General features: G+C 32.1%; 8 protein-coding genes and 2 non-coding genes across 10 annotated transcripts; 5 read left to right on the top strand and 5 right to left on the bottom strand.

Moving 5' to 3' along the window:
* Nucleotides 1–171: 171 nt before the first annotated feature.
* LYS2 (L-aminoadipate-semialdehyde dehydrogenase) lies at nt 172–4,290 on the top strand (the record flags this gene model as incomplete). The annotated part of the gene is made up of 1 exon (XM_046078410.1): nt 172–4,290. The coding sequence occupies one exon, from the start codon at nt 172–174 to the stop codon at nt 4,288–4,290; it is 4,119 nt and encodes a 1,372-aa protein (XP_045936910.1).
* Nucleotides 4,291–4,348: 58 nt separating this feature from the next.
* On the bottom strand, nt 4,349–6,229 carry RAD16 (DNA repair protein RAD16; the record flags this gene model as incomplete). Its single annotated transcript, XM_046078411.1, has 1 exon — nt 4,349–6,229. The coding sequence occupies one exon, from the start codon at nt 6,227–6,229 to the stop codon at nt 4,349–4,351; it is 1,881 nt and encodes a 626-aa protein (XP_045936909.1).
* Nucleotides 6,230–8,427: 2,198 nt separating this feature from the next.
* CYC8 (transcription regulator CYC8) lies at nt 8,428–12,153 on the top strand (the record flags this gene model as incomplete). The annotated part of the gene is made up of 1 exon (XM_046078412.1): nt 8,428–12,153. The coding sequence occupies one exon, from the start codon at nt 8,428–8,430 to the stop codon at nt 12,151–12,153; it is 3,726 nt and encodes a 1,241-aa protein (XP_045936908.1).
* Nucleotides 12,154–12,409: 256 nt separating this feature from the next.
* On the bottom strand, nt 12,410–13,047 carry SUS1 (Sus1p; the record flags this gene model as incomplete). Its single annotated transcript, XM_046077003.1, has 2 exons — nt 12,410–12,626; nt 12,977–13,047. 2 exons carry the CDS (start codon nt 13,045–13,047, stop codon nt 12,410–12,412), a joined length of 288 nt encoding a protein of 95 aa, XP_045936907.1.
* Nucleotides 13,048–13,644: 597 nt separating this feature from the next.
* On the top strand, nt 13,645–14,325 carry YSA1 (ADP-ribose diphosphatase; the record flags this gene model as incomplete). The annotated part of the gene is made up of 1 exon (XM_046078413.1): nt 13,645–14,325. One exon carries the CDS (start codon nt 13,645–13,647, stop codon nt 14,323–14,325), a length of 681 nt encoding a protein of 226 aa, XP_045936906.1.
* A 258-nt stretch (nt 14,326–14,583) lies between these two features.
* SCDLUD_000579 lies at nt 14,584–14,665 on the bottom strand. The gene has a single exon. It is a non-coding gene; the product is annotated as a tRNA-Ser (tRNA).
* Nucleotides 14,666–16,008: 1,343 nt separating this feature from the next.
* On the top strand, nt 16,009–16,101 carry SCDLUD_000578. Its single transcript, XR_006829177.1, has one exon. It is a non-coding gene; the product is annotated as a snR52 (small nucleolar RNA).
* Nucleotides 16,102–16,303: 202 nt separating this feature from the next.
* On the bottom strand, nt 16,304–18,034 carry MED1 (Med1p; the record flags this gene model as incomplete). The annotated part of the gene is made up of 1 exon (XM_046078414.1): nt 16,304–18,034. One exon carries the CDS (start codon nt 18,032–18,034, stop codon nt 16,304–16,306), a length of 1,731 nt encoding a protein of 576 aa, XP_045936905.1.
* Nucleotides 18,035–18,335: 301 nt separating this feature from the next.
* Nucleotides 18,336–19,679, top strand: HOS1 (histone deacetylase; the record flags this gene model as incomplete). Its single annotated transcript, XM_046078415.1, has 1 exon — nt 18,336–19,679. One exon carries the CDS (start codon nt 18,336–18,338, stop codon nt 19,677–19,679), a length of 1,344 nt encoding a protein of 447 aa, XP_045936904.1.
* An 80-nt stretch (nt 19,680–19,759) lies between these two features.
* ALG1 (chitobiosyldiphosphodolichol beta-1,4 mannosyltransferase) lies at nt 19,760–21,106 on the bottom strand (the record flags this gene model as incomplete). Its single annotated transcript, XM_046078416.1, has 1 exon — nt 19,760–21,106. The coding sequence occupies one exon, from the start codon at nt 21,104–21,106 to the stop codon at nt 19,760–19,762; it is 1,347 nt and encodes a 448-aa protein (XP_045936903.1).
* Nucleotides 21,107–21,114: the final 8 nt, after the last annotated feature.

The following is a 21,114-nucleotide window of genomic DNA, read 5'->3' as shown; positions in this document are numbered from 1 at the left end:
TTTTTATTCAAAATTTACATTTCAAATTTATTATTATCATTGTGTGTTTCTTTTAGAAATCTTTTAAATGCCTATTTTTTTTATAGATAATTTTCATGCAAAAGAATAAATAAGTATATAAATAAAAATCCATACGACTCAATAACCAAATAAGAATCCAAAATCTACATTATGAGTTCTTTACTTTTGGAGCATTACTCCAAAAAATTAGATAATCCAACATTAAGTGTTTTACCACATGACTTTTTACGCCCCCAACAAGCACCTTTTGTCATAGAAAAAAATTACTTGGTTCATTTGCCACATGTTGCTAAATTTACCACTGAAGAATCTTCTATTATAGCTATTTTAGCTACATATTGTACTTTAATCTACAGGTTGACTGGCGATGATGATATTGTGCTTTATACCAAAAACTATGGTGTATTAAGATTCACCATTGATCCTAATTGGACTTTTCAACAATTAAGTGATACCATAAAAACGCAAATATCTGAAAACAACGAACTAAAATTCAACGACTTTGACAAATTATCGAGTTTTATCCAAAAGAATAACGATTTGGAACTAACCCCCCAATTATTTCGTTTAAGCTTCAGCGCTAACCATAATGATGGTGCTGACATCTTAACAGAATTTAAATCCAACACTTTAGATTTACACGTCAATTTTAATTCCAAAGACCAAGTTTTGGAAATTGTGTATAATGCTCTTCTCTACTCTGCCGCTAGAATATCTATTTTAGCCGACCAATTTTCCCACTTTGTTGCAGCAGTTAAACCAACATCTATCATTACTAAAATTTCCTTGATTAGTCCTGCTTCTGCAAGTGCTATTCCAGATCCAACTGCTAATTTGGGCTGGTGTGATTTTAGAGGTTGCATTCATGATATTTTTCAAGACAACGCTGAAAAGTTCCCAGAACGCACATTGGTTGTGGAAACACCAGTTGATTCTAATTCTACCGAATCACGTGTTTTCACTTATCAGGATATAAACAGAGCTTCCAATGTTGTTGCTCACTATTTGATTAATAAAGGCATTAAAAAGGGTGATGTTGTTATGATCTATAGCAGTAGAGGTGTTGATTTAATGGTTTGTGTCTTTGGGGTTTTGAAGGCGGGTGGCACCTTTTCTGTTATTGACCCCGCCTATCCACCAGCAAGACAAACAGTTTATTTGGGTGTTGCCAAACCAAAGGGCTTAATTGTTATTAAAGCTGCTGGTGTGTTGGATCAACTTGTAGAGGACTATATATCAGAGGAATTAGACGTTATTTGTCGAATCCCTCAAGTTTCTATACAGCAAGACGGAACTATTTTAGGAGGCACTTTGGATGGAGAAGAGGATGTTTTGAAGAAATTTCACTCCAAGAGGGATCAAAGAACTGGTATTATTTGTGGTCCTGATAGTAATCCAACTTTAAGTTTTACCAGCGGTAGCGAAGGTCTTCCAAAAGGTGTTTTAGGTAGGCATTTTTCTTTGGCATATTACTTTGATTGGATGTCTCAACAATTCAACCTATCTGAAAAAGATAAGTTTACTATGTTAAGCGGTATTGCACACGACCCTATTCAAAGAGATATGTTCACTCCGGTATTTTTAGGTGCACAATTATTAGTTCCTACACAGGATGATATTGGTACTCCAGGCAGATTAGCGACCTGGATGTCTAAGTATGGTGCCACAGTCACTCATTTAACACCTGCAATGGGTCAATTGCTAGCTGCTCAAGCTACTACTTTAATTCCGACATTGCATCATGCTTTTTTTGTGGGTGATATATTAACTAAGAGAGATTGTTTAAGACTACAAACATTGGCAGAAAATGTTGTTATTGTTAATATGTACGGTACAACTGAAACCCAGCGTGCTGTTTCCTTTTTTGAAGTCAAGTCGAGAGCCCAAGATCCAAAGTTTTTGAAAAATTTAAAAGACGTTATGCCTGCTGGTAAGGGCATGTTTAATGTTCAATTATTGGTTGTTAACAGAAATGACAGGACCCAACTTTGTGGTGTTGGTGAAGTTGGTGAAATATATGTACGTGCTGGTGGGTTGGCTGAAGGTTACAGAGGTTTGCCAGAATTAAATAAGCAAAAGTTCATTAATAATTGGTTTGTTGAGGAACATCATTGGGACTATTTGGATATTGATAAACATGAACCTTGGAGATGTGATTGGTTGGGACCAAGAGACAGAATGTATAGAACTGGTGATTTGGGTCGTTATTTACCAGACGGTAACTGTGAATGTTGTGGTAGGGCTGACGATCAGGTCAAGATTCGTGGTTTTAGGATTGAATTGGGTGAAATTGATACACACATATCACAACACCCATTAGTTAGAGAAAATGTCACTTTGGTTCGTAATAATAGAGATAATGAAAAGACATTGATTACCTTTATTGTTCCTCGTTATGATAAACCAGAGGAGTTATCTAAATTTGAGACACCTGTGGCTGAGTCTGTTTCCGATGACCCAGTACTCAAAGGTTTATGTGGTTATTTTAAACTAACTAAAGATATCAAGGAATTTTTGAAGAAGAGACTAGCCAGTTATTCTATTCCTTCTATCATTGTTGTATTGGATAAGTTGCCATTGAATCCAAACGGCAAAGTTGACAAGCCAAAATTACAATATCCAACTCAAAAACAATTGGATCTATTCAATGCCAATGTTTCTGGTGGTATTGACGAAAGCCAATTTACGGAAAACGAACTTGAAATTTTGAACATCTGGTTAGCAGTGTTACCAAATAAACCAGCTTCAGTGTCACCAGATGACTCATTTTTTGATTTGGGTGGACATTCAATCCTAGCTACTAGAATGATATTTGCCTTGAGAAAGAATTTGAACGTTGACTTACCATTGGGTACTATCTTTAAATATCCAACCATTAAGGCATTTGCGGAGCAAGTTTTTAAAACACAGCAATCCATTGACTCCAATGACTCTTTTGTTTCGAAAACTGCTGTATATTCTGAAGATGCCAAGAAAATTGCATCAACCTTGTTGCAAAAGTCCTACCCATCATGTAAGCCATTTTCTCTAGGTGAGAAAATCAATGTTTTCGTTACAGGTTTTACTGGGTTCTTAGGTTCTTATATCTTAAGCGATCTATTGACACGTACCAACGCAAACATTAGGGTATTTGCTCATGTTAGGGCTAAAGATAAGGATAGTGGGTTACAAAGAATAATTAAATCGGGTACTACTTATGGTACTTGGAAACCGGAATTTTCATCTAGGATCGAAATTATTTTAGCAGATCTATCTAAGCCGCAACTTGGTGATGATGCTGTTTGGAATAAAATAACTGCTGAGGTGGATATTATTATCCATAATGGTGCTATGGTTCATTGGATTTATCCCTATGAACAATTACGGGATGCTAATGTCATTTCCACTGTTAATCTTTTGAACATGTGTGCCAAGGGCAAGCCTAAATCGTTTGTTTTCGTTTCTTCAACTTCTACTTTGGACTCACCACACTATATCAACTTGGGTGAACCTGTTAAGGAGAGCGATGATCTAATGGGCTCCGCAACGGGACTAAGCGGTGGCTACGGTCAATCGAAATGGGCTGCTGAATATATTACAAGAGCAGCTGGTAAACGTGGGCTACGTGGGTTTGTTGTTAGACCAGGCTATGTTACTGGATGTTCTAAGAATGGTTCTTGTAACACCGATGACTTTTTGTTAAGATTTTTGAAGGGTGTTTGTCAATTACATTATATTCCAGATATTGATAATGAAGTCAACATGGTCCCTGTAGATCATGTTGCCCGTATTGTCACTGCGGCTGGTTTGCACCCAGATGAAAAGGAGTATAAAGTCATTCAAGTTAATGCACATCCACGTATTACCTTTAAGCATTATTTGAATGAGCTGGGCAAATTTGGTTATGATGTCAGTATTGAGTCTTATGAATTGTGGAAGAAACACTTGGAGGATTCAATAGGTGAAATAGGTGAATCTAATGCATTATATCCATTATTGGCGATGTGTTTAGATGATTTGCCACATAGTACTATTGCACCACCATTGGATGACAAGAATGCCAGTGTTGTTTTAAGCGAGGATTCTAAATGGACAGGGGTTGATGTTTCTAAGGGTAAGGGGTGTACTAGCGCACAAGTTGATATTTATATTTCATTTTTAAATAAAGTTGGCTTTTTGCCAAGGGCACCAAGATCTGAGGCGTTGCCCGAAGTTGAATTGAGTAAAGAACAGATTGAATTAGTTGCATCTGGTGCTAGTGCTCGTAACAGTAGCGCGGCAAGTAAATAAAAGGAGTAAGTTAATATATACATGTGTATGTAAAATAAAAATGTTTATTTCTTTTATTTTAGTTATTAAATAGAAATTGCAAGTCTGCTGGTGTCAATCTACTAATAGCAGCATCATCATGGTTGATGGTAGCATTAATCATATTAGCCTTTTTCTCCTGTAATTCAATAATTCTTGATTCGATACTATCTTCGATACAAAATCTGGTAATTTTAACGGGTCTATTTTGGCCGATTCTATGAACTCTATCACCACTTTGCCATTCGACACTGGGATTCCACCATGGGTCTAAAATAAATACTTGAGAGGCTTCGCATAAATTCAATGCAACACCACCAGCTTTTAAACTAACTAGGAATACTTCAACGTGTATATTATTCATAAAGTACTTAATGCTCTCATCCCTTTGAGTTGGTGTCATATTGCCCGATAGTTTGACTGTTTGAAAGCCGGCTCTTTTTAATCTCCACTCTATCAAATCTAGCATACTGGTGAACTGTGAAAATACTATTGATTTGATAGTTTTAGAATCACTTCTTAAATTATACAATTCTTCAACCAAGGCTTCAATTTTTGTGGATGATTGCCATGTACCATCTAACCTAATTTTGTTAACAATACTTTTTTTATTTAATGAAGTTGCATAGTCTGCTGTTATTAGGGCAGGTTGTGATAAATCGATGCTTAGTGAGATATGGCACACAGGACAGGTGACGGATTCTTCGATGCTGCTTTCAATATACTCTTTAATACATATACGACAAAACTTATGATGGCATTTGGACTCTATAGGGTCTTCTGATTGATCATCACATAGTTGACAAACAATGGTATCAGTTCTATCGACTTCTTTTAGCTTGTGTAGTACCAAGTCTGGATGATCGGCCATTTGTCTCATTCTCGTAATTAAAGTGAAAATATTGGCGTAATTGTTTAAAACCAAACCTTGTTCGACGTATGAATTGTATTGACGGTTAACATCTGTGTACAAACTCTGGTATAAATCCTTCTCTTGTTGGTTGAAAAAATCTTTTCTAATTGTGACGATTCTTGGGGGTAAACCCAAGTCATCAGCTCTTTCTACTTTAGTTCTTCTTAACATGATTTGGTCCAACAAAATTTGGATATTTTTAAAACTGGTTGAGCCTGGGCCTTCAAACCCATGCTTTAAAATATTTTTCAACATGAAGTGGTTAAAAAAATTGGTATGTTGCATAATAACATGATTACAATGATCGCAGTGCATATGATCACTAAATTGCCATGTGGTACTAGAACAGTCACATTTGGTACAAAAATATTTGGTAAAGGGGGCAATATTTAAAAATCTAATCAAAGAATACATTTCACCGATTCTATTCTGCAAAGGAGTACCTGTTAAACACCATTTCATGCGAGTATTCAGCTCGTTGACTGATTTAGCGGTGTTGGAAGTTCTATCTTTAATATTGTGGGCCTCATCCAATACAACTCTATAAAAATGAAAATTATGCAATAAGCTTTTTTCCCGTAAGACGCCATTTTTCCTTTTGACGCCATATTTTTCTCTTCTATAACACGATTCCAAGACAGAAAAAGTGGTTAAAATAACATTATAATCGTTAAAAACTTCATTATCATTATTAGGATTTCGATTGAGCTTGTTTTTATTTGGACCATGGTATATAAAGCATTTTAAGTGATTATTTGCATGAAGTTCGATTTCATTTTTCCATTGCATCAAGGCAACGGTGGGTGCAACAACAAGTGTTACCCTTTTCTCAGTTTTTGTAGGGGTTGCGGGGTCATTTAAATCCGACATTAGTAGTGATATGGTTTGGATAGTTTTCCCCATACCCATTTCGTCTGCTAGTATACCACCTTGATAAATAGTATTGTTTTCTTGGTTTAATAGCCAGTGCAAGCCTTCTAATTGAAACGGTAATAATTTTGTTTTCATTAGCTTTGGTTGTAATGCGCGTTGTGGTTTATAAACTTTGATGTTTTGTAAATCTTCAAAAACTTTTTTCAATTCTGGATGATGTTCGTATAACCTGTTGGTAGTGCGTTCAAAAGGTGTCAATTTTGGACCATTATCCTTTTTTTTTTTTTTTTAGTGTTGGTATTAGGACTGCTGTTGTTAGTGGTCTTTCTTTTTCTTGTTTTTTTTATCTGCTTAGTTAGGGGTAAATCATCATCTTTAATATCCATAGGTTTAGCAGCCTCGCCATCAGTGGATGAGTTTAGTTCTTCAACGTATAAATCATTGTCATCAGGATCGTCATCAAGATCTATTACATAATTTACTTTTTTATTTTTTAACCTAGAACTTTTTCGTGTACTAGATCTTGTTCTTCTTCTTCCTGTTCCGTTTGTTACTGAAATATCTTCTTTTATAAAGCCACCACCAGTTATCAATAGATCATCATCTTCATTATTGTTATCTTCTTGTTTGATGTTGTTGTCATTGGTATCCTTCATTGTACCAGAGTGTTTCCTTTTTCTTTTTCTTTTTGTTTTTTAATTTTTTTTTTTAATTACCCAATCGAAATTGAAATTGAGGACATAGTCAATAAAACTTCTATGTTCCCATTCTTAAGTGTTTTAAATAGCAAGATTTTAAGAGGCGTTAGTAAAAAAAAAAAAAAGTGATAATGTTGAGGTGTACGATAGGATAAGAACAATTCTTATAAGGATTTTAGTTTTTTGGACAAATAATGCATGTATAATTTCACAAGCTAATATTTCTGACTTAGATACAAAAACAATCGGAGCCAATATGTGTGATGCGCGTTTTGTTAGTGATTAATAATATTAGAAAGAAAAAAAAGAAAAGATTTTAACTGGTGGCAAATAATAATTCCGTTAGAAAAACAACCATTGCCTGATACACGCTTATTAATTTTCCCTTTTTAATGTTGAAAATAAATAAATACCACGTAGATATAAAAGAATTCAAGTATTAAGCGTTATTTCCAAAGTGTTACTGTTTATGTTTGTTTTTCTTTTTCCTACATATAATTAACTTTTTAAATAATCGATATATGCCATCTTTTTCTTACTATAATTAATTTAGTACCCAATTCAGACATCTTAACAATATATTAATATAACAAAATAAACGAATTTATCTAGCTTAAGTTATATTTTATCTCTACTATTATAATACCTCTTTTTTTATGTATCTGTTTGTCCTGATTTGTCCGTAGAAAGGTGGGTTTTTATTTTAAAACTGAAAGCAAGAAAAAATTAACAAGATTTACAACCTTTTTTTTTTTTTTTTTTTTTTTCGTTATTCGCGTCCTATTCAAAAAGAAAAAAGAAAAAAGAAAAAAGAAAAAAGAAAAAAGAAAAAGAAAAAAGAAAAAAACAAAGGTGATAACAATAGACTCCCACAAAATATTAAAAAAAAAAAAAGGAAAAAGCACGTATGTTATTTATATATATATATATATAAAACAATAGCTTTAATTTACTAGCAAAGAACGTGAAAAAAAAAAAAAAAAAAAAAAAAAAAAAAGTTGAAAAAAACAAAATAAAATATTAACAACCCGTAAATTAAAACGAAGAATTATAAAAACTTTTATAGCCAACTTAAAAATAAATGTTTTTAATTTGTTCTAAATATATATATAAATTTATTTAATTTTTTTTTTTTTTTTTTTTTTTATTCATTCATTTATTTATTTATTTACTTACTTATTCTTTTTTTCTTTTCTTCTTCTTTCTTTTCTCTTTTTTTTTTTTTATTTCTCTTATTCTTTTGCTTCTTATATCCCTCCTTAACTATTTCTCTTTCTCTTTCTCTTTCTCTCTCTTTTTTTCTCTCTCTCTTCCTTTTTCCTTTTCTTCTCTCACTCAAAGAGGTTGTCTCATCCTTTTCTTTTTTAACCGCCCATTTAATCACAACTGTTGTCACAAGAATATCATTTAAATTAATCGCAATACTCATATATATATATATTTAAACAAAAAGAGAGAAAAAAAAAAAAAAAAAAAAAAAAGAAAAAAAAATTGTACTATCAGCATACTTTGATTTGTTTTTTTACATCGAGTTCATATTGCAAATATACCGCCTAAGCAAACGAGTAAAAAGCTAGATAGTAACTTTTATATTCTACAGTAAGAACATTATACCATCATAAATACACACAAATTATGAATAATTCATCCTCCACCGTTACTGCTGCTGGTGGCACAAAAAAAACGAAAAAGACTAATATTAATTCAGGTACCACTGTAGAAAAAAGAAAAGGCAGGAAAAGAAAGAATGCAGTCAACACTACCGTTAATACAAATAATAATAATAACACCAATCCTAATGCTAACGCCGTTAATAATATAGATAACAACAACAATAATAACAGCATTACTACAAATGATACTGCATCTGGCTACAAAATGGCGGCTGTGGCTTCGCTTTCCTCTGCCGCCGCTGCTGCTGCTGCTCAAGAACAGCAGTTGATACAAAATCCATTTTCAACCTCTCCTCCAGTAGACCAACAACAACAAGAAGAAGAAAAAGACCCTTTATCACAATCCACTGCAGAAACGTGGTTGTCTATTGCCTCCTTAGCCGAGACCATTGGCGATTCAGATCGTGCTGCTTTAGCCTTCGATTACGCCTTGCAATATAACCCGTTATCTACTAAAGCTTTGACTTGCCTAGGAAATTTGTACAAGTCTAGGGATATGTTCCAAAGAGCTGCCGCTTTATATCAAAGAGCTTTGTCCATTAATCCACAATTAGGTGACGTTTGGGCGACACTCGGTCATTGTTATTTAATGTTGGATGACTTACAAAGAGCATACGCTTCTTACCAACAAGCCTTGTATTATTTGGCTAATCCTAATGTTCCCAAGTTATGGCATGGTATAGGTATTTTATATGATCGATATGGCTCATTGGATTATGCTGAGGAAGCTTTTGCCAAAGTTTTAGAATTGGACCCTCATTTTGAAAAGGCTAATGAAATTTATTTTAGACTGGGTATTATTTATAAACATCAAGGGAAGTTGACCCAAGCCTTGGAATGTTTCAGATATATTCTACCCCATCCACCACCACCTTTACAGGAATGGGATGTCTGGTTTCAACTAGGTTCAGTTTTAGAGAGTATGGGCGAGTGGCAAGGTGCCAGGGAGGCTTATGAACACGTTCTTCTTCAAAACGAAAATCATGCCAAAGTTTTACAACAATTGGGTTGTTTATATGCTATGGCCAATTCCCAATTCCATGATACTTCAACGGCTTTGAATCTATTGTTGAAATCTTTGAAAGTGGATAACAGCGATTCCACTACTTGGTATCATCTTGGAAGGGTTCATATGGTCAGAAATGATTACACTGCTGCATATGAAGCCTTTCAACAAGCTGTCAATAGAGACTCTAGAAATCCTACCTTTTGGTGCTCTATTGGCGTATTATACTTTCAAATTGGTCAATACAGAGATGCGTTGGACGCTTACACAAGGGCTATTAGGTTAAACCCATATATTAGTGAAGTTTGGTATGATTTAGGTACTTTATATGAGACATGTAACAATCAATTATCCGATGCCTTGGATGCATATAAACAGGCTGCCAGATTAGATCCAAACAACGTTCATATTAGGGAAAGATTAGACGCACTAACCGCACAATTACAATCTCAGCAACAAGTACAGCAAGCAACTGCTGCTGCTCCTCCGCCACCTCCCCCTGTCATGTTGCAACCCAACTTACCTATGACTACTGATATGTCTAATCCATTGAATGCCACATCTGGTGCCTATGATCTCCCACAGCAACAGCAACAGCAACCACAACCAATGCAATTTCAACAGGTGCAACCACAACAGCAGTTGGGTGTTGTTTCCAACAACAATGCACCTTTATCAAATAATTTTATCGATAATAATAATGCTAATAGTATACTTCCTCAAAAAAGGTTGTTGGCTGAACCCCAGCCGCAACAACAATCCTTATATTCCAATATGGATAGTTTAGTCACCGCTGCTACTAATGTTACTCCTCAACAGCAACAAACAGTTAAACAGCCACCACAAAAAAAGACTAAAACCAAAAAGAGAACACCAAAGATTGTCAAGGCAAAATTGTCCAAAACCAATGATAATGCTGCTCATGACATTACCGATAATAATAATCCCGACCCCAATCTCAAAAATGATATAAACACGATTATTCCTAAGACTAACATTATAAATAACACTGAGAAACCAACATCGCCTGCTATGTCTGTTTCAAGTAGTACCAATAATAGTACAAATAACGCGTCTAATCCTAGTGTCATTGGCACAAGTGCTCAGAGACAAGAATATGTGTTAAACGTTCCAAAGCCAAGCCAAAGCATGTCTCTATCTTCTGTAATTGATCCGCAGCCAGTTATTAACACTGATAATACAGCAGCTGAGGATGCTACGGGAACTTTAAAAAAAGATGTTGACGTTTCTAGCGCTATCGTAGAGCCTCCACAAGAAATTGCTGGCAATAGTAATATGTTAACCACTAATAATATTGAAGCCTCGCAAGAAAAAGAAACAGAGGATATGAAAGAAGAGGTGAAAGGGGAGAAAACAAAGGAAGAATCAAAAGAGGAATCAAAAGAGGAATCAAAAGAGGAATCAAAAGAGGAATCAAAAGAGGAATCAAAAGAGGAATCAAAAGAGAAAGAGGAATCAAAAGAGGAATTAAAAGAGAAAGTAAATTCGCCAGAACATACTAGTCCGAACACTGCCGATAATTCAGATGGTTTGGCTCTTGATGGAAGTAATATCAACAATGCCGATAATACAAATTTAATAAATGGTGTTAATGAAGAAGTTACAAGGTCACCTTCGACTAAATCAGACCACCTAGTGCCACAAAAACAAACATTTCAAGATGCAGAAAAAAACAAGGAAAAAGATGCAGCTTTGGAAGCTAATAAAGATTTAGTTTCTGCCATTACCGGTACTGGCACCGATATCCCCATCAAATCGACAACCGTTATTTCTACTTCAAATACCCCTGCTCCCACACCAGATATTAACACAACTACTTCTTCCGTTACCACTACTATTGCTAATAATGAGGAGGACACTTCTGCTGCTGCACCAGCTGTTATACAAAATAAAGATATTGTATCGAATGATACTGCTGATAAAATACAAGGTAGAGAGGGAAGTGATACTGAACTGCAAAAGGAAGATGACGTGTCTGCAGAAAACGATGACAAAAAAGTTGAAAGCAATGAACCAGCAATTTCAGCACCCATATTACCATCTGATACGGATGTAGCTAATATTGATTCTTCCGCGAGATTGATTGCTACTACTGCTCCAACTCATCTCACCCGTGTAACTGACAGTGTTGAATCGAATTCTACCGAAAGTCCAGTTACTTCTGGCACAATCGGAAATGAAACGGACAATGTTGAAGCCAAGGCCATCCCAACAAGTGCCGCTGAAAAGACTGGAGAAGAGGGAGATGAAAGATTAGATCAAGAACCCAATAATAAAGTGGTAGCGATTACCACCCAAATAAGTAACCCCGCAGAAGATAATGTAAATAGTTCCACTAGTTCTAATATTCCTCATGAAAAAGAAGCAACAGAAAGCCTTAGTGCTACCACTTTGCCCAACGATAAAGATGCAAATGTAGAGGAAAAGGACGGACCCATCGAACCAACTGAAAATAAAGGGGTAGTTGAGGAAGAAATGACTATTTTAAAACCATCAAGTGAAACAATTGAATCATTACAAGAAGAGAAAAAAAATAGAGAGGAGCAATTAAAAGAAGATGGAAAGGAGTTTAGTAACGATATTGATAATTCTAAAAAGACGTCTGTAGTCACTGAAAGTGTAGTCAGACAGGTTGATGAAGATGAAAATTATGACGATTGAGATGAAGGTTTTTGTTTTTTCATTTTTTCAGCATTTGTTTCTCTTTATAATTGTTACATGTTCTTTATCGATTATAATGTTTGTTTTTATTATTATTTTAACTATGGGTATTTTAAATAATCTTATTTTTATTTATTGCTATATTTTTTTATACTGTTGATACTAATTTGGAGAACACTTAACTATTATTCAGAAATAAAAATATATAAATAAATGAAACAGAATAATAAAAAAAAAAAAAAAAAAAAAAAAAAAACTAGGTATTAACAATTGTATCCAAGAATTCTCGGAGTTGAGAGGTTATTTTTAGTTTAGTGTCTTGAGGAACGTCATCTATTGCCTTTTTTTCTAATTTGGGTAAAATATCTGAATACTTCAAATTTGGATTCTTTTTTAATTCTTCAATTGTCGTTGACTTAACCTCATCTATCCAACCGTTTTCCAATAAGGAAGTCTTCAACTCATTAGTCAATCTGTAGGAAAAAAAGAGGAAAAAATAAATAATGAGTATTGTAAAAATGACCCAAAATGTAAGTGTATAAAATTTAAATAATAATATATGGTGTTAATATATTAATTATAAATGTATTTTATAACGCATGTTTTTTATGTTTGTTAGTAATAATTTATCAATAATAAAATTAAAGAAATATAATGATTATTGTTTTGCCAACACTCTTAATCGAAAATTTGATATATTGGGGTATCCTATTAGTACACTATTCAGCCTAATAATAATAAACGCATATGGAAGACAGTTATGGGAAAAACACACTTTAAAAAAGGGACTAATATTAGGGATACTATTAATAATTAAACATACCGCTCATAGGTTCCAGTTTGGATCAAATGTGATTGTATTTGCTTCCTTAGTTCTAAATCAGGATCAGACATTGTAAATTATGATACCAGATTAAAGATAGTAGTAATAGTTATAAGTGGAATAAAAGGGGATGTAAAAGTAACTATTTTGTGTTAAAAATGTGACCAAGCTTAAAATTATTTGACCTCGAATGTTAGTTCTGGTCCTTTTATGTTATTTTTTTTTATTTTTATTTTTTCATTTTAATAAAAAAATCCTTCAATTATTGTTTGAATTGGCTATTTTATTTTTGTTTTGTTGTGTTTTGAGATGCGATGTGTGGGTTTTACCGTTTCCAGGTGAAAGATGTATGTTTTTAGTCCTCTGCGGAATATATAACATTAAGGCTTAATCAATTGTTATAAAAAAAGAAAGGGGAGAGAAAGAGGTATTTTACTCTTTTTTTTTTTTGAGTGGTTTCAACTTAAGCATATAATAATTCAGATACGAGCTTTCTTTTAGAAGAAAAAAAAAATGAAAAAAAGTAAAGTCTATGGCATCCATAATATATGTTTATTACATATCTATTGAAACCAGGGAATATTATTAATACTATTAACTGTGTGAGATCTATCTCTCTCCTGAAAAAAGCTATAACAACAACAAGAAAAATAGCAACTAACAACAAAATGTCTAAAGGTAAACCTGAGCTCTCAAAAGTTTTATCAATATCTGAACCAGAATCATTAGATCAATGTAAATGGATCGGCTTACAAAAGATCAAATATCAAGACCCTAACGGTAAGCAACGTGAATGGGATATGGCTGTACGCAAAACAAGAACCGAATCTTCTACAAGCAATGGTAAAGCTTCTTTTAAATTTGATTCCGATTTTGTAGATGGTGTTGCTATTCTGGCATTTTTGAAAAAACCAAATGAACCAACAAAAATATTATTGGAAAAACAATTTAGACCACCTTTAAATGGTGTCTGTATTGAATTCCCCGCTGGTCTAATTGATCCTAAAGAGAGTATTGAAACCTCTGCGCTTAGAGAACTAAAGGAGGAAACCGGCTATATTGGTAAAATCATTGACAAATCAGTTATTATTTACAATGACCCCGGTTTCACAAACACCAATTTGTCGTTGGTTACTGTAGAGGTTGATCTAACCCTACCTGAAAATGTTAATCCCAAATGTGAGTTGGAAGATAATGAATTTATCGACCTTTTCACCGTAGAATTAGATAATTTCCATGACACTATTGTTGAATTGAACAAATCAAGGGGCTATAAGCTAGATTCAAGAGTTTATAACATAGCTCAAGGAATAAAGTTGGCCCAACAATTTAAAAAATTAGGTCTATAATAAATTTCAACAATTTTTTTTTTTTTGTTATTTTTTGTTTTTTTTTGTTTTTCTTTTCTTTTCTATTATAATATTATAAAGGTGTTTATAATAAATATATTATAAGCTGCTATCAGACTTATTCCCTCATATTATTTCTATCCTATGGTAACAAGCTCTTTAATAGTCTAGACAATTATACACATTATTAAAAAAAAAAAAAAAAAGGGAAGGCTAAAAAAAAATATTATATTCTACCAAATCTAATTGGTAAAATTCCGACACCAGCAGGATTTGAACCAGCGCGGGCAGAGCCCAACAGATTTCAAGTCTGTCGCCTTAACCACTCGGCCATAGTGCCATAATTGTTGTAATTGTAATTTGTCATTATTTCTAGTAATCACGGATTCAGATTATGGTAATTAATTTTTTATTTTACTTAGTTTTTCTCCATATAATAAAGATTATTTAAAACTATAACTTAAACACTTTGATGAGTAATTTTACAATAAATCATCTCTTTATAGACGATTTATTTTTTTTTCACATTTATAGCTAATGTTTATGTTAACCTTTTCTAGCATTTCATTGTTGTTCTTTAGAATGGTATCTTTGTTACGGTAAATTCCGTAGCCTCGGGTATTTCCTATTCTGGAAGTTCTTATATGTTTGGTGCAATGTTCGTTTGTATGTGCATTTCGTGTTACGACAGAAATTGCCATAAAATATGTTACCCCTAAACGCATATTACAAGTAATACTTATAAGAACGTTCAGAATAGGAAATTATTGTAATAAGGAAAGTTATCATAAAGAATAACAACAAAATTCTGGAGAATTTTTTTTTTTTTACAAACATCAGATGTAAATGTGAAAATGAATTATATGTAAGTAGATAATTTATTGTAACTTTAATTATCCGATCATTTAAGTTATAGTTTGAAATCAATTTTTATTATATGTAAAGAATTAAATAAAATAAGAAATTAATTACCCAATTCAAACCCATAATTATTATGAACAATTTTGAAGTAAGCATACGATACTCTCTATTACAAAGTGGAATTGTATTTGTCACAATTCGTAAAAAATGCAGGACAAATGACATATTAATAAACCTGTCTAACAAGGAAATTGCTATAAGAGGGAAACATGCCTATAGGGTAATAATTATATGTTGAAAAAAAAAAAAATAAAATAATACAAATTTTACATGGAAAAAAAAAAAAATGAGAATAAATCATGTACAAAGAGATGATTATGAAGCTAATTGGAAATATCTAAGTCATAACTTATTAAATAAAAGTATATAGGAAATATTAGGCAACAAACTATTAAATGTGTCTTGATCTAAGTGGTAAAGTATTAAAATCAGTTTACTAACTCTGCCTCACTATATAGTGCTTCTGTAACCTAAAAATGTTGACATTTTTTATTTTGTGTCTTGGTTGGTGAGCGAGCCCATAATTGATATTTGGCCTTGTTACACCATTTAGAAGGGTTTTGAGGTACCGGTTCGAACCGCTACCATTGCGTGTTGCTTGAAGACCGAGATAATGGAATTTGCGTTCTTGTTTCATGGAAAATCTAGGCAATTTTTTATGTACAAATTTTGGATTGTTTAATGTACAGTCGAACTTGCTGCAAATATTCTTTAATATTAAGTTTAATATTAAAAAAATATATATGTTATTACAAGTATACTTTAAATGATGAATTACATTAATATGAGTGAACAATCTCTGAGGATCTTTTGATCCTGTGATTGATAAACTTTAATGTTGCCTTCCTTCTGAAATTGTAAAATAATAATATTGATATTTTTTTTTATTTTCTTTAAATTATTTTTCAAAATTATCTTTGCATTTTAAGTAAATGAGAACTGTGTATGAGATGTTTTCCATCTTAGTTTAAAAGCACAAAAAAAAAAAAAAAAAATAATCGCTTGTTATTATATACATACTATTGCCTTGTAGCTGTAATTTATACGCTTTTATATATTATATCTTATCCATAAACTCTTTCCAAATAATTAAATCATTGTGGACATCATCAGTGTGGTCATAAAACGAAATAGAGCCATAACCATCCTTAAAAACATAATCTTCAGATATTAATATTTTTTTGCGATTGTTGTCAATATTTGTATTGTCTAATTCATCATCTTCCATGATAATATCATTATCAATACCCATATTTGCACCATCATTTCCAGCCTTTACATTATCACGTATAATATCATGTAAACTTATTTGTTGAATGCCTTCTTCTTGCATTACATTCGTGCTAGGTCTTCTACCACCTTTATGATTAACAGCACTGTTTTTCATACTGTTTGTACCCGAAATACCAACATTGCCTTTTTTAGGTAATTCGCCTGATATAAAAGGCTTTAAAACAGTATCATACCAATAAATCCATTTTACTATATCAGTCAAATAATTCAAATTTTCATTACTAATATTAAATTTCTTATATTTGTAAAACTTACTTGTAAATGTAATTTCCACGTATTTATCATTAGCTCCACTTGTAGCTGTGGTAAGCGAAGTAACCTTATTACCGTTGTTATTTTTATTTTTATTATTATTATTATTATTGTTATTATTATTATGGGTATTAACGGTATCACCATGGTTACTCAATGATATATCATTATCTGTGACTTGCTCCGGATGAGAAATTGATAAAGATGAAGGTAGTAATAGTTCTTTAGCAATTAAGTTATCAGTAAACATTAGATTTTCATCTAAAACTTGTAGTACTAAACAAATTCCGCTTATACTTTTATTTGGATATGGGCAATACCATTCCCCATGTTTGTGTTCAAATTCTAATAATGGTTTTATGTTATCACTGCTAGAAGAATCGTTTACTTCTTCAAATGTCAACTTTAGCAAAGGTGTTTGTGATTTTCTCATGAAATAAATACCAAATAAATCATTATAATTGCTTACTACTTCTAAATTAGGAAATTTTTCAAAACAATGTCTTAAATATGATTCTAGCATTGTAAAATATTTGAACAAGTCAAACCCATCTGTGTGTGTAAAAGTGTTGCCGGTATTATTGATGGAATTTGAGGTAAAATTAATAGCATTGTTGGTTTCGGAAGATGTGTTGGTGGTCCCATTTATGTTTCCAGTAGTAGTAGTAGTAGTATTAGTATTCAAGTCATCAATACCAGTGCTTGAATATTTATCCAATAAAGTTAAAAATTTTAAATTTTGGTAGAATTTGACTAGGTTATCATATAATTTCAAGGAATTATAGATAATATTACTAGTCTTATTGGTTTCTTTATTGGATGGGTTGAAATAGTTAAAGTTATCAAAATTGGATGCTAATACTAATTTAGCATCTTTAACAGAATTAGTAAAACGGCTTGTATTTTCTGAGTTAATTACAAAATCTATATCTATGACAATAATTTTGGAAGCAATTGATAGTCTTATCACATTTTTCGTAGGTATTACTGCAGTTGTCTCCCGTTCTTGTGTTGGTTGTTGTTGTTGTTGTTGTTGTTTTAGCATTTCTGTTTCATCTTCTTGATGTTCCTCAGTCAATGTGTCCACAAAAGTTTCAAGGTTTAAGATATTGCAAATATTGGTTATATTTTGCTGTGTTATTTTACCTGGGTTATAATCTTGAAAAAGTTGAATAATTTTTGATAACTGAGATCTATATTCATCGTCAGGATCCACAGTGTTGGCAACAGTTATAGTACTCATATTTTTGATTTTTACTGGTAAAAAGACAAAATATTTTTCTGGTACGTTGTAAAAACACCTGTTATTATAAATATTCAATATATATACATATATTTTTTTTTTGTTGTTGGTAAATTTAAAATAAGAAGTAAGGATAAAGAGAAAAAAAATCATAATAGAAAATAAAGATAAAAAAAAAAAAAAAAAAAAAAATGAAAATATAAAAAAAATATAAAAAAATAAAAATATATATATATTTATAAACAACACTAAAAGAGCATATTTCTAAACTTAAAAAACAGCTATAATCTAGATATTAGTAATGAGTCTAATATTTAGCGGTTCACCAGTACAAAGTCAAATAGCAGATTTATTACCATGTAACGATGGAGAAAAAAGTTTATTGACTTACAGTTTAATACAAAGTTTAGGATTGCTTTCCAAATTTGATTATATAATAGAAAAACCTTGGTGCACTGCAAAAGATATTAACAAATTTCATTCAAAAGCTTATACTGATATTTTGTTAGATAAATTTCATAATAGGAATTCAGTAAATATTGAAGAAAATAATAATGATGATGATGCTGATGATCCAAATTACAATGAAATGGCTATAACTTACTATACGTATATGGATTCAATTAACGAAAACCATGACAAGAAAAATCCCCCCTATTTTAAGAATAAAGAAGACCTAATCAATTATATTCGAGAAACTTTCCATTATTTTACGAATGATGGTAATGAACTGGAAAAAGAAAGTGTAAACAGAAACGAGCATGGCACTAGAAAAGATAAATATTGCAACGATACTTTAATTAAATACGGGCTAATGTATGATTGTCCAATTTTCAAATATTTGCCTATTTATTGTTACATAGTTACAGGAGCAACACTGGAAATAGTATCTGAAATGATAAGAATAAGCAAACATAGTAGATCTTTTGGGAAAACAAATATAGGCATCAATTGGGATGGTGGTAGACATCATGCAAATAGAAATAAAGCTAGTGGGTTTTGTTATGTCAATGATATAGTATTGGCAATTCAAAAATTTAGAAGGTCCTCATCTTTCAATAAAATAACTTATTTAGATTTTGATTTACATCACGGCGATGGGGTAGAAAATGCGTTTAAAATATCATCTAACGTTCAAACTATATCAATTCATCATGCGGATATAGGGTTTTTCCCTGGTACTGGTACTGAAACTCAAAAAGATATTGAAAATCAAATATACAATTTTGTCCTACCAAGCAATACTAAAGATGAATCACTTTATGCAATAGTAGTTGACAAAATTATACCCATAATCAACACATTTAACCCACAAATTTTAGTTATCTTATGTGGCGGAGATGGTTTACGTAATGATGACTATAATCTATGGAAACTAAGTATTAAAGGACTAACTAAGTGTATAATGGAGGTTATTAAAAAATTCAATGAGACTGTTGAACATTGTTTGTTACTAGGCGGTGGTGGGTATAATAACATTGATATGGCTAAATTTTATTCTTATTTGACATATAATGTGGTAAAGTTTGTAAAACCTGATCACCAAGTCTTGGACAACGAATATGAGGAAGAATTGTTTACTTTTATACCTGAGCATGCCTTTTTAAAAAATTATTCCGCAAATTATTATAGATTTTTTACATAAATATATGTATATATATATATATATGTGTGTAAAAAAAAAAAAAGAGAGAGAGAGAGAGAGAGAGAGGTGAAAAAGAATCATTATCTCTGTTTAACTATTTTTAGCTCCTTAATCATTGAATTTTCCCAACTAGATTGCCATTTTATTTTACTTTCGTTCAAAACATTAGTCCTTAAAGTATTATAGTTGTTTGGATTGCAAATAAACCCAATACTCTCAGCTAAAATTCGTGGGTTTTGAAAACGATATCCGTTAACACCATGTTTTACTAATTCATCTAAAGTATCATAGCTATATGCGATAACTGGAATACCACTTCCAAACATATCCAAAATTTTCATTGGCAAATCCAATCCAGAAGAAGACATATGTAGGGATACACCAAAATCACATAATTGCAATAATTTAGGATAATCTTCACTCTGTAACCAAAGAAAATATATTTTAACATGCTCTAATTTCATCTCATTCACTTTTTTTTGATAGTAGGGCTTTAATGGGCCTTTACCAGTGATGAAACATAGTAAATTTTGATCGGTATCCTTCGCATAAGATTGATTAAAAATTTTTAAGCCTGTTAACAATACCTCTAAGTCCTCGTCCGGTGTAAATGAAGTTGAAGTAACTAATATTTTATCCTTACCATACTTAAAATTGGCTTTCTGTAAATATTCGGATATAAAAGAAGGTGGGTTTTTTGATAGTAGCATACAACGGTCTTCTTCTGGCAGAGGTTTAAACTGAGGACCAGGGCGATCATGTAATGTTGAGATTTTTTTACTTGGCAACTTAAATGTTTGTATTAAATAGTCTTTCATTGCATTGGTTACAGTCAGGTGGTAGTCAGCGAACCTACTAAATATGAATTCCACCATAAAATAAACAATTACAAAAGGGTGGAATTTAGCTAACTTTAACTTTAATATGGTATAACCAAAATTGTGCCAATCTATAATTAATTTGGTGCGAAAGATGAATTTATAGAAACAAGCTATAGGTAGAATTGGAATTGAAGGAGGATTTTGGACCAATATGTAATCACTGCCTCTCAAATTCCACAATATTTTGATGAGCTGGAAGGTTTGTCTAAATACTTTGGTAACCATTATTGAGATTACACTCTTATTTTTAGTATTAACTGCGATGTATGATATATCATGGATAGTTATACTCCTTTTTCTCTCTTTGGAAATGCAATCAGGGATTTCGCTGTCTTTATAGCCAATAAATTCAACATCAAAACCTTTATCTGCAAAACTAGTGGCATGATAACACATTCTAGGAGATCTTCCAATGTCACCCAATACAACAATGATGATTCTATTTTTAATTGACTTGGTGCCATAAAAGAAGTAAGGTATAATTAGATACCCCGTTATGGGTGTAAATAACCATATTATTATTAGACCAATCAGCCAAGAGTTCATAACTATGG

This window comes from Saccharomycodes ludwigii, chromosome I (genome assembly GCF_020623625.1).
Source record: "Saccharomycodes ludwigii strain NBRC 1722 chromosome I, whole genome shotgun sequence".
Lineage (NCBI taxonomy): Eukaryota > Fungi > Ascomycota > Saccharomycetes > Saccharomycodales > Saccharomycodaceae > Saccharomycodes > Saccharomycodes ludwigii.
Note: the sequence above shows the minus strand (reverse complement) of the source record. Positions and strands in the feature narration are given on the sequence as shown.